This window comes from Anthonomus grandis, chromosome 4 (genome assembly GCF_022605725.1).
Source record: "Anthonomus grandis grandis chromosome 4, icAntGran1.3, whole genome shotgun sequence".
NCBI classification, from domain to species: domain Eukaryota; kingdom Metazoa; phylum Arthropoda; class Insecta; order Coleoptera; family Curculionidae; genus Anthonomus; species Anthonomus grandis.
This window is the reverse complement of record NC_065549.1, coordinates 2762165-2776325: the sequence shown is the minus strand read 5'-3', so window position 1 is coordinate 2776325 and position 14161 is coordinate 2762165. Positions and strand designations below refer to the sequence as shown.

General features: G+C 32.4%; 1 protein-coding gene across 1 annotated transcript; it reads left to right on the top strand.

The window, feature by feature from the left end:
- Positions 1–3178: 3178 nt before the first annotated feature.
- LOC126735148 (uncharacterized) lies at positions 3179–13681 on the top strand. The gene is made up of 2 exons (XM_050439084.1): positions 3179–3268; positions 11675–13681. The coding sequence occupies exons 1-2, from the start codon at positions 3257–3259 to the stop codon at positions 13571–13573; spliced, it is 1911 nt and encodes a 636-aa protein (XP_050295041.1). The 5' UTR covers positions 3179–3256; the 3' UTR covers positions 13574–13681.
- Positions 13682–14161: the final 480 nt, after the last annotated feature.

Genomic DNA, 14161 nt, shown 5'->3' with positions numbered 1-14161 from the left:
CTGCTGTGATGAATAATTTATTACTTAAAACAAAAAAAAGATTTGTTTTCAAATTTTATGTTGATAGATCCTAAAAATCACAGATTAGATAAAAAAACATTGAAGCATCTAACGTTTTGAAATCACTGCTGTGATTTATTACTTAAAACAAAAAAAGATTTTTTAAAAAAAATTTATGTTGATAGATCTTAAAAATCACAAATGAGATAAAAAAACATTGAAGCATCTAACGTTTTGAAATCACTGCTATGATAAATAATTTATTACTTAAAACAAAAAAAAGATTTGTTTTCAAATTTTATGTTGATAGATCTTAAAAATCACAGATGAGATAAAAAAACATTGAAGCATCAAACGTTTTGAAATCACTGCTGTGATAAATAATTTATGACTTAAAACAAAAAAAGATTTGTTTTTAAATTTTATGTTGATAGATCTTAATAATCACAGATGAGATAAAAAAAAACATTGAAGCATCTAACAATTTGAAATCACTGCTATGATAAATAATTTGACTTAAAACAAAAAAAAGATTTGTTTTTAAATTTTATGTTGATAGATCTTAAAAATCACAGATAAGATAAAAAAAACATTGAAGCATCTAATGTTTTGAAGTCACTGCTATGATAAATAATTTATTACTTAAAACAAAAAAAAGATTTGTTTTCAAATTTTATGTTGATAGATCTTAAAAATCACATATGAGATAAAAAAAACATTGAAGCATCTAACAATTTGAAATCACTGCTATGATAAATAATTTATTACTTAAAACAAAAAAAAAGATTTGTTTTCAAATTTTATGTTGATAGATCTTAAAAATCACATATGAGATAAAAAAAACATTGAAGCATCTAACAATTTGAAATCACTGCTATGATAAATAATTTATGACTTAAAACAAAAAAAGATTTTTTTCTTAATTTTATGTTGATAGATCTTAAAAATCACAGATGAGATAAAAAAAAATTGAAGCATCAAACGTTTTGAAATCACTGCTGTGATAAATAATTTATTACTTAAAACAAAAAAAAAGATTTGTTTTTAAATTTTATGTTGATAGATCTTAAAAATCACAGATGAGATTAAAAAAAACATTGAAGCATCTAACAATTTGAAATCACTGCTGTGATAAATAATTTATTTTAAATCCGACGAATTTTTTTTTTATTTAACGTTGATGAATGGTTAAAATCACGAATAAAAAAAATTGTAATTGTGAAAATATAATAAAAATAAAAATGTGTAATAAAAATTGAATTAAAATCATAGTTATGACTACTAAATATTTGATTAAAAAAAATCACTGTTGAGATAATTATTTAATGACAGAAGACCGACAAGAAACAAATACAATTTTATTTCTGAGATAAATATTTTGACATACCTAAGCTTGTAAGAAATATATTAATTTTTTTACTGTTGTTGTACAAGCAAGAATCTCAATTGTGATTGATAATTTATTAGCTTAAAATTCGGTAAATTTTAAAAATCACTGATGAGATTTTTTTATTTATTTGAAGATGAAAAGGCAACAAAATAATTTTTTCATTAAAACCTTATTGACCACCCTGTAAGATCATGTTTGGATAAATATTTTGTTGTTTATAAGTCGATAAGAAAAAAATTTACTGGTTCTAGATTGTCAAACCTTCAACAATCACTGCTCTGATAAATATTTATCAATGTTTAGTCCCTTAGAAGTAGGTGCGTTTGTTTCCGAGTCAGTTTTTTTCATATTACAAGCAAAAACGGCCTGAGAATTTTTATCTATGACATAAACGCAGAGCGGATTCCTAAAGGTTAATAACAACATAAAATTTAATGGGAAAGATTACACACTACTTAATTATTATTCATTCATTCAAAACGAAGCAGATTCGTGTTTTAGGATAAAAGTGGTCCAATTTATATATTTTTAAAAGCGGACCTGCCATTTATTGTTTTGTTTTTTTTTAATTCGCATAAGGTCGTTATGAAATGGATGATTTCATTCTAGGCATTAATAAGGCGTAGATTAATGACTTCGATTTGAAAAACATTTTTTTTTTACAAGGTTATCTCATTTTGGTCTTTAATTAGTTTCGGTTTTTCTAGATGTTTCGGCTGTTTACCTAGACAACTTCAGGGGGCACTGGAAGAAAAAATGCAATTTTCTTAGGATTTATTTTTGCAATCGATGGTCACTTTAAATACAAAAAACCAATCGGTAAAGAGTTATTTGGCACTTTTTGCCCGTCAATCTGGAAATAATTCATATTTTTTTCACGTCTGCTTGAAACCAGTGAAAATTCGCTCTTACTTAAACTGGTCGAAAGACTTGGCATTTTTTAAAATTTCATCTGTGAATTTTTGGCATCTATCAACGTAAAATCAATGACAAACTTATTTGGTATGAATTAATTAAGTATTTATCACAACAATGATTCGAACGAAAGTTCAACTACCTAGAGAATACAGTGGTAATTTTATTTAACCTCATACGCGATTTGTAGCATAACGTAACGTAAAATCAGAAAAAAATTATTTAGTTTCAACTATTAAATTATTTCTCACAGCAATGAATTCTGAAGGTTCAACTATCTAGAGAATACGGTAACTTATTTCATTCCTATTTGTGATTTTTAGTATCCATAAATGTAAAATCACCAAAAACTGTACCTGATTTAAACTAATAAATTATTTATCACAGCAGTGATTTTTGAAGGTTCAACTTTTGAAAAGTGATTTCTGATTTTGTGTGATTTTTAATATCATTGAAGATCATCAAAAAAATTGTTCAGGATTTGTTGAACTTTCTATGAAAATTGGATGGACTTACGAGGGTTTTTATGTCACTTCTGGGATAAAATAATAATCCCAATAATGATTTATAATAATTTTTCTTGATGATAGGGCAGTTTAAAGTGTACATTAACTAATAATACATAAGAAAAGCGAATCGTTTAATAATCGATATCGCATCTCTAAGAGACCAATCCCTATTAAAATCCGCTGTAAATCTTATGTAAAAATCGTAGCACCTTTAGACCCGAACGTATCTATTCCCCCTCGCTCGTTATAATTTAATTTATAACAAATCGTTTTTTTATTAAAATTTTCGATCCCAAAGAAATAAATTCGACCAGTTTTTTTTTTTTTTTTAATTTATTAATTATTCTCCGATTTTGTAGCGGTATCGTCTGCCTATATAAGCGTTTTTTTTCGCAGTCAAGAGCATCAGTTGAACAGTCCAGATCCTCTGGGGTACAACAACATGAGGGCTTTCGTAAGTTTTTCATTTTATATTTATTAAATATTTTTGTAAATTAAAGTGTATGCTAACTAATTTGTATATATCATCGCATTTTTAGTTTCTACGTCAAATATCAAGAAATTTGAGGTATACTATAAACACGATGTAGTTTGAGTTATTCGAACTTGAAAATTTGAAGTTTCTTTACATGTTTTAGGGGCTCTAGGGTCAAAATTAAATTAAAAAATAATTTTCGATTACTCTATTAAGACAAATTTTTTTCAAGTAAGAAATACTGACAATTGTGAGAAATGTCAAAATGTAAAATCGAAAATATTCAATAATTTATATACAGGGGGTTTTTCGATGATGCCCTTTCAGTTTAAACTATTTCCAACCTAGCAACACTGCCCAGTATAGCTGAAATGTATGTAAACTTATTTCTTTATGAGACACACTATATAGTATTATATATTTAAATTCTACGTGAAATGTTAAGAAATTCGAGGGCTAACATGATACACTTTGTTAAAATGGTTTTTGAGTTATAGTAGTTTTTTAAATTTTTTAAAGGTTATGGGATAAAATAAAAAAAAATAGATATCCGATTTTCTTTATACAGGGCGTTTTTTATATATTGCGACAAAATTCAGGAACGTGTTCTTTGGACAAAAATTCGCAAAAAAGTTTCTATAAACATAGGTCCTAAACCTTTTAGATTTTGAGCTACAGAGTGGTAAAGTTTTAACAAAAAAATGATTTTTTTTTCGATAACTTAAATACCCCTGTAGATATTTGTCCAAAGATTGGTATGCAGGGTCTGTGTATCCAGAGCCATTTACCAACATACTTTTAACATTTTTATGTTCTCTAGTGGCGTGTGTTCGGGTTTTCCGCTGAATACTTTTATAAAGAAAAATGGTACGCTACCGGTTTTCCTTATATTAAAAAATATTTTTAAATTCCCTGTTTTATTTGCAACATTTTTGATCCTTTGGACTTTGTCCGTTAGATGCACGGTTTTCGCATAAAAAATTAAAAACCATGGACATGTTGCTCAGATTTGAGTAGACTTTCTTTATTCTAGTAATTATTCGTTTTTTTAGTTTATTGCAATTTTAATACATTTTTATTAATTAATTTAGTACAAAAGCCAGCCCAATTTAATAAAATTGTAATTTTGATTATTTATTTAAGTAATATTATTATTTTTACAAAAGTTGTTCAAAGTGTGCTCCTCCAACATCAATACAAGCATCTAATCGACGTCGCATTGATTGGCGGACACGTTCAAAAATTCCAGGTGTCTACCGGATTATGTCACAAGACTTTATAACGCAATTCCTCCACATTATCAATTGGATTTCTATAAACCAGTGATTTAAGGTGGCCCCACAAAAAAAAATCCAGCGAATTTAAGTCGGGAGACCGTGGGGGCCAAGGGTGAATATTATCCAACGATTTGGATACGTAATATCCAAATACTGCCGAGCCACTAAACTAAAATGGGCTGGAGCACCGTCATGTAAAAAAAAACATTTGCTGTCTCAGCTGAAGGGAGAATGAATCTTCTAGTATCGCTGGTAATTTATTTTCAAGAAATTCTTGATACACTTGTCCAGTCAACCTTGCTGGTAAAAAAATGGACCGATGAGAAACTTTTCAATAATGCCGACCCATACATTAAGTGACGGTTTTCTGCCACAGCATGTGGGTTCTCATAATGCAATATGTGGTTATAAATGGAAGTTCATAATTGCGTTCCTGGAGAAATTAGCTTCATCGGTGAAAAGTATTAAGATACACAGACCCTGCATACCAATCTTTGGACAAATATCTACAGGGGTGTAGCTATTTAGCCTGTAGGTCAAAATCTAAAAGGTTTAGGACCTATGTTTATAGGAACTTTTTTGCGAATTTTTGTCCAAAGAACACGTTCCCGTTTTTTTTTTAGAAATGTCAAATTGTGACTTTTCATATCTTGAGAACCGTTTCACTAAAGTATGGCACGTTAAACAATTAAATTCCTTAGAATTTTTTGTAGAATCTAAAAATGTAATAAAGTAAAATAACAAGGCTTATACTTACTAACGGTAAAACTGATAGTATGATAATAATGAATACCTTAGATAATTATATACAAACAGTATTGTCTCAAGCGACACTGCCAATTATAATGAAGTGTATGCAAACTTTCTTATTATTAATCTTTAATTGCTTGGAAGAATTAAGAGTAATGTTGCTGCCTAAATAGTATCAAAAAATGCATTGGAATGTTCCTCATGCTTGACTTTGATAATACGCTCTTTTCCAGTCATCTTTCATTGATTCTTCTAGGCAGTTGTGAAGAAAAAATACCTCAACTGCCTGGAAGAGTTAAAAGAGATTAAAGATTATTGGTATACAGGGTGATTTTTAAGTTGATACTTTTTTTTTAATTGTGTATAGAACTCGGTAAAATAAACATTTTTTTCAAATAAGTTTATTCAAAAAACCGAAAAATAAAAAAATTGCATTGCCAAAATGTTATAAAATGAGTCCAATGCGGTCCTCTCTAATTTAAATAAGTTGTTCAAAGTTGTCACCATTAACTTCAACACAACGATTTGCTCGGCGTAACCACTGTTCCGTAACGGCACGCAATAGAGAAATCGGTTTTTGTCTAACTGATAATATAATACGTGCTATTAGTTCTTCTTGTGTGTCGATCAGCAACTGGTCCATTTCGGCCTATCCACCGATTTGGGTAACTTATATCCAAAAATTTGCTCACTTCTCGTCTAAAATGGGCAGGTGCTCCATCCTGCAGGAGCCACATAGCTTGCCTGATATTCAGTGGCACGTCTTCTAACAGAACAGGCAGATTATTTTGCAAAAAGTCCAAATAAACATAGCCCGTTAAACGGTCTGGTAAGATAAATGGTCCAACAAAGTATCCCATTCACAATTCCTGCCCACACATTAGCAGAAAAGTGGTGTTGAAAATTGGTTCTGCGAATTGCATGGGGAATGAAAATCTTCATTAAGACAATGATTTTTATTATTGTTTTTCAGCCGATGAACAAGTTCATGAAGCCAATGATTAGTACATCATTAACCACATGAAAGGGATTTAATTATGTTAATGAACATTGTTCTTTAAAATAAAAACCGAAATTATTATTCCTACTAAACGTTTCATAAATATTATGAAAACTATTCTTTGCCGTAATGAATGACTTCATTGTGCCAATGAAATTATATCACTAATTTAAAAGGCTTTTCTTAGCAATAATGACTCATATTCTTTGTGTCAATTAACCATATTCATTGAATAAATGAATCAATTCATTGATTTAATGAAATTATTCATTGAGGAAATGAAATTGTTCTTTGTTTCATTCATTCAATTATTGATTTAATCAAATGATTCGTTCTTGCAATAAATCGTTTTTTATTTTATTATGATTTGATGACGTCTTTCGATCGATTGTGGAATAATCTGTATAAAACCGATTGGATGTTCTGTATAAAAAACAAACACGTTTTCGGTGTTACAAAAATTGTGTTAACGCTGCAAAGCTAAAAATATTTTAGTTGTATACTCCAATTCCTCTACAGCATTGTCAAATTTAAAAAAATTCCCAATGCATAGTTTCCGCACAATTTTATGCAGTTCCCTGAGAACCGCTATAGATAAGTATTAATTTGTTTTAGGTAATTTTTTTATTTTGGAGAAAATAAATACACATTATAAAGTTATACTTTTATTTGTTCTACGGTATTCAGATACATAGTTAGAAATTGCACTTTCGTGTATTTGGATTTTACATTAATGAATTGAAAAAAATTTGTTTGTAAAAATGAAAAAAACATTTTACTTTCATGAGGAAATTCTAAATCGAAGATATAAATTAATTTAAAATAAATATCTAATGCCCTTATTATGTTGGTAAATTTAAATCTGATATCATCAAAATTGACAAATATTTCATCAATTTCAAAAATACTGTTGCCTGTAGCATAAATGGATGTCTGTAGGGATACTTTTGTTCTTTTAAGGTGGTCTATTCTCTCCTCGATTTCCATAACACTGCTTGCATAGATAACTGACTCTTGAGCGTCTTTTATGGTGTATTTGGTAGTTGTTTTTTTCCTGTACAATATTTTTTTAACAATTTTTGTTGTGGGCACTAAATACCCATGTAACATCCAGATTAAGGCAGCATTACGCCCATCTACAAAACGATAAATAAATCAAGAGATTATTAACATCAAATTAAAACCTATAAAAATCTTAAGGAACGTGAAGTTTTTTGAATGGTTTTTCACGTCATTTTGGCTTTATTTATTATTAAAGAAAATTGAGAGGCAATATATTGTAACAATTCTACTTACTCTCTGAGATGGTCATCATCAAATCATTCGACATACTATAGAACGCCACCGTAAAATCCATGTCAATCTGTAAACGTTACAAACATAAGTAGATCAAATTATTATAATATTTATTTATTTTATCTAAAGCTCATACCTGTCTATATCCAGATGGATTTTTATAGAAAGGTAATTTTTCAGTTATCTCAGACAAGCTTTTGGATAATAAAAATTGGAGATACGTACTACTGTATGCGGTTTAAATGTAGAAACTAGAAACAATAAAATAATTTTGAATATAGAAAACTTAGATACTCACCTCTGGCTAATTTCAACTTTTTGAAATTTACTTATCCCGTCGTTCTAAACTATTCTTGAACCCAAATATCACTTTTCCAAACTATCGAAACTATCTTGAATCTATACTCTACTATTGTTTTAAAAAACCACGTAAAATGCAAAAGCAAAGGCCGCTATAAGGAAGCGTGCGTTCGAGACAAGAAGAGACTCGCAAAATATATATTAACAGCGGAGATTGAGGAAATATTATTGTACAATATGCATAGGATCAATGAGATTGTTTCATTATTATTATGAAAACTCGCCTTGGATAGGTAAATCATTATGCTAATGTGGTTTGTTCTTTAATATAATGAATTTTAGTTATTAATATCAAGATGTAGTCAAATGAATCACTATACATAATATTAATGAAGCTTTTCATTGGGATAATAATTTACCGTATTTGATTTAAACAAAAGTGTTCATTAATTTAATAAACAGTTTTTGTTGAGACAAAGAATACCATTTCATAATATTAATGAATACGGTTATTGTTGGATGATCAAAATTACATTAAAACGATGAAAAACTTCATCATATCAAAGAAGAACAATTGAAGACCGCCGTTCATTAATATTATGAACCTTTTTTTTTCAGTGCAAACATGCGTATTTCGAAAATTGTTAATTCCGTTTAGGGTGAATGTTGCCTCGTCCATGGCTAAAATTTTGTTCGAAAAATGTTGATCATTTTCATGTTGTTGTAGAAACCATTTACAAAACTGAACTCTACGGGGGAAGTCTTTAGGCAGTGGCGCTTGGACACGTTGAACGTGAAAGGGATTAAATTGATTCTCGCGCAATGTTGTCCATACTTTTGTTTGACTTAATCCGACCTGTCCCGAAATAACTCGAGTACTTGTTTTTGGATCTTCTTCGATGAGATTTAAAATTTGTTCTTCCCTATGAATATTTTCAGGTCTCCTTCCTCTTCCTGCATGCCCTCCACGAGGTTCCCGTAAATCGCCAGTATCCCTAGCCCGTTGAATAGTGTAGGATGATTCCGCAAAGGAACGCGGTCTTCGTATAATACACTCTCCATAAATAAGCAACATATCCACAAGTTCATTGTTTTCATAACGATGTGCCATTTTTAGGATTTTAAAATTTAAAATTAACAACAATAAACCAAAAGTGTCTAAGACTAACTGATCGTACAATGCGTGATCGATGATACAAAAATTCGAGAAAAAACTAAACATAAACAGACGATGAAAATCAAACCCATATTCACTTTTTTTATTCTGTATGTCCCTTGTTTTTGAGTGTATCGAAAAAAGTTATTTGAAAAAAATGTATATTTTACCGAGTTCTATACATAGTTAAAAAAAAGTATCAACTTAAAAATCACCCTGTATAATAAAAAAGCATCTAATGGAATGCCAAACAATATGTTTTTAATGTAAATCAATTGAATAATTCCAAGGCTATTATGTATGCTTTTTTTGAGCTCTTTCTGGGACCATAACTGGGAGCAAACTTCATTTGACAGATACCATTATGACAGTTTCACTAAAACAAGTAAAATCTATAGTTTTAATTTTTATATTTTGTATAAGTGGTTGTGAGATAAGAGCCATCATACAATGAATGAATATAGTTGTTCCGCTTGAAACCTAGGCCATTAAAAAAAAATTACATTAAAGTTATGAGCACTAGGCCTTGGGAAGCTCATTTCCTTACAACTCATAATTTGTCCAAATATTTTTAAGCAAAATATAAATTAATATTATGGGATTCTTCAAATAAAATTAGATTTTCAAAAGTACTTTTTTATTTTACCTCACCAAATATAATGACAAACTACAATGCTCCCTCAAGTTGGCACATAAAATTCAAATATTACAAAAAATTATCACAAATTTACCATACTAACTATTAGAGTTTCCTCAGTTTAATTCTCATATAACCAACATAAGAAAATAGACGACTTTGACAATTTCTAACATGTGCACCCTCTATACATATGCAGTGTTCTTCAAAATCTTCTTAGCACCCTGTTATGATTAGTAATAAATAATCCTCGGAATTAGTTTGGGATTTTCCACACATAAACTATTAGAAATAAACAGAGTCACTCTCTTTTGTCATTTGTCAATATAAATGGATGGGATAATAATACTAAATATACCTAAATATTAATTTTGATAAGAATTTCATAATAATAATAAAAGTTTAGTAACTTTTTTAACAAAAAGGTACTAGATAGCATATTTGGCCATTTTTAAGTAATATGTTATGCATTTTTTGCAATAACTCAAAAAGAAATAAAATTTGCAAAATACTATTAATTATACAAATAATATTCAAAGTTATACAGGGTGTTCCTTAAAGACGTGCTAATATTTAGTAATAAGGGGGTGATTCCTGGACCTATTTTAAGAAAAAAAATTCTTATTAACATATGTCCTACACGTCTTAACTTTTGAGATACAGGCTGTTAAAGTTTTCAAAAAAAAATCAGTTTTTTAATAATAACTTAAATAAAAATTATAGACATTTTTATGAAATTCAGTACATGTATTGTATGCGCCAAAACGCATTTTATAATGTGCAAAAAAAATTTTTTTCTCTGCCAGTAGCGTCCCTACAGGTCTTCTGTTAAATATTTTTAGTAAACAACGCCACTGCTTTTTCGTAAAACAAAAATTACTTTTAAAATCCTCCATTAATTTTTAGCAAATGTGATTTCTTGGTTTTTTTCGTCCGATGCACGGTTTTCGCTTAAAAAAATAAAAACAATGTTACTTCCCTAAAAAGCCGAATAAAATTCGAAAGTTTCATAATTAACTTCCAAGCAGTGATTTTATCAGATGCTTTTTTAATGTGGTCTTAATCTCCGATTTCCAAGACTAACTATGTACAGCGTTACACAAATATGATATTTTTACGTAAAACATAACATAATACTCAAGTATTTCCTTTAAACAGAGTTCTTAAGTCACAAGGAGCCGAGAAATCCTTTGGATATTCCGTACAATGTGTCGCCATTCTTTTCATAACGTATTGCTGTATTTTCAAAATTCAAAATACTAAAATATTAAAGTAGTAACACAAAACTACAGTCAAACAAATATATTAATTTGGAATTATGATCGACCAAGATTTTGACGTACGACTGCAACTCTGGTCATTGCGCAATCGTGAAATTTTGGATTCGATACCTCTTGTCTTGCTGGAGTACCGTAAATTTGAATTATTTGCACACTGTGGATTTTGAGGGTGATATAATTAAATAAGCCAATCTGATATTGCACAAAATTTTCATCTCTTCTCGTTCATACTAACTCCTAATTTGAAGCTTGTGCATTTTTCACCTTGCAGTCTTGGCACTCAAAGTCCCATTTAATTTTTTTTTATTCTTTAAAGTGTTCTCTTGGTTTCATTATTATTCTAATGTTCTATTTAATTATATGTATCCATTGCCTTGCCCTCCAACCACAATTTCTAACTCCATATATCTAAAAAAAAAAGCAATAGACTAGGGTCTCTCATTTAAAATAAGGGAGTTTAAATTTGTTGTTATTAACGGTATATACTTCAGTAAAAGTTCAGTATAAAACCTTAAGATATATTTAACATGGGATAAATCTTAACATTTAATATCCTAACATCAATTATATATCTTAACATTAATAAGATATATCTTAACATTTAACATGGGTCATCCATTAGTCGTTCTTATTCTTCAAACTACCTTCATACAATTCAAATTTTTAACCAAAAATAAATCCCATTCCAGGCGTTACTTCTCGTCGTTTCCGTGGCGTTGGCTGCCGACCCAAAAGCCAAGAACCAAAAATCCACCAAACGTCAGGTTGGTTATGGATCTGGCTTGGTTAACTCTTACTCATTCGGTAGCGCACTCAACGGAGGTCTTGGAGGTTCAACTTTGTACGGAAGCGCCGTATCACCAGCCATCACCTCCTATGGAGTAGTGGGAGCTCCAAACGCCATCGGATACTCTGCTGGTAACACACTTGGATACACCGCTGGTCACTCATATGGATTGGCCGCTGGGTCTACCTTTGGAGCTGGTCTTGGATACAGTGCTGGTACCACTTATGGCTCCGGTCTTGGTTACTCCGCTGGTCCAGCTGTAGTATCTTCCTCTCCCGCTTTTGTTCATCATTCTGCTCCAGCTGTAGTTGCTGTTCAACACCAACCGGCTCAGCAGGTAGTTCACACCAGGACTGTCCAAGTGCCAGTGCCAGTGTCCCATCCAGTTCCTGTGGTGAAACAAGTGGCTGTTCCTTACGCTGTTGATCGTCCAGTGCCAGTGGCTGTAGAGAAGCAAGTACCCGTCCCAGTAGACAGACCAGTACCTTACCCAGTAGAACGTACTGTTCCTGTAACTGTTGAGAAACAAGTGAACGTACCTGTCCCAGTTGACCGTCCCTACCCAGTTCATATTGAAAAGCAAGTCCCTGTCCCAGTAGACCGTCCAGTGCCAGTACACGTACCAGTAGCTCAACCCTACCCAGTCCATGTCGAAAAGAAGGTCCCTTACCCAATTGAGAAGCCTGTGGTAGTCACCGTGGAACGTCAAGTGCCAGTAGCAGTACCATACAAAGTAGAAGTACCAGTTGACAAGCCATACCCCGTCCACATCGAAAAGAAGGTGCCATACCCAGTGTACGTCAACAAACCCTACGCTGTCCCAGTTGAAAAACAAGTTGCCGTACCATACAAAGTCCCAGTACCGGTCCATGTAGACCGTCCCTTCCCCGTAACGGTCGAAAGGAAAGTCCCAGTAGTCGTAGAAAAGCCAGTACCATACGCCGTAGAGAAGAAGGTGCCATACGCAGTACACGTAGACCGTCCAGTACCAGTAACTGTGGAAAAACAAGTTCCAGTAGCCGTAGACCGTCCCTACCCAGTCACAGTCGAGAAGCAAGTCCAAGTACCATACCCCGTTGAGAAGGTTGTCACTGTAGAGCGTCAAGTACCAGTCCCAGTCGTTGCTCAACCAGCTGTTGTGTCAGCTTACAGCGCTCCAGCCTACGGAGTCTCCTCTTATGGTCTCACCGGATACTCCGGACTTAACTCTGGATTAGTCTCATCCGGACTCAGCTCCGGTTCTGGACTCTCTTCCTCCGGATTCAACTCCGGCTCTGCACTCGTATCATCTGGACTCAACTCCGCTTCTGGACTCTCTTCTTCCGGATTCGGTTCCGGTTCTGGACTCTCTTCTTCCGGATTCAGTTCCGGTTCTGGACTAGCATCATCAGTTGACAGTAGCCTGGCGAGTCTTCAAGCCCAAGTAGGCCAACACGGCATCAGTTCGGTGAACGTCGACCACGACTTCGCCGGTCAGGTGGCCTCCATCCAATCAGGTTCCGGTGCCAACTACGGTAAATCATCTTACGGATTCGGTAGCTCTGGATCTGCTGGCAGTTACGGTAACTCTGGCTCTGTCGGTAGCTACGGTAAATCTGGATTCGGCTCGTCTTTTGGATCGAGCAGCTTCGGTGGATCCAGCAGCAGTTTCGGATCCTCTTCCAGTTTCCAGACTCAGCCCGCCACTTTGGTGAAGTCGTTCGAGTTGAATGGAAGCGGAAGTTTCGGTTTTGATTCGAACACCATCAGGTTGGGCAGGAAGGCGACGGCGGAACAGAAGCAGAAGCAGAAGAAGAATTAAGTTAGTTTTTAAGTGCCATATTACGATAGTGTACTGCCATGTAACGATTTTCCAAGGTTCTTTTGTAAAGAGCAATGGTGCCTGTTAATAAAGAGATTATTCAGATGATCTTATCACTTTTCTTTCCTTATCTCCGTTTAACATGCATTTTCTTCTTCCAGTCCAGTATTCTGGAAATGGTAGATCATTTAGAGCATTTTTCTGGATTCCTAAAGTTCCTAAAATGGTAAAAACTAGTGAATTTTCTTTTTAGGAATGATGACTATAAGCTAATAAATCCCAGCGGGAAGCGAACCTATAGACTGGATTAAACTGGGATATTAATAATATTTAGATTATCATTTAGATGATTAATGACATCACGGAGAGTTATAACGTGCCGGTTGTATACAACATGTGCGAGAGTGTTTTCGTCGCCAAACAACCACGCTGGGAATAGGGAAAGAGATAATTTAAGAGTTCCATGAAATGTTGTTTAATTAGTTTTGATGTTTTTTTTTTTGGTTGGGATATTAGATAAAGGAGGTTTTGCCGCCTTTTGGGAATCAAATATATATTTTTTTAATAAGTTTGATTGGTGTGGAAAGA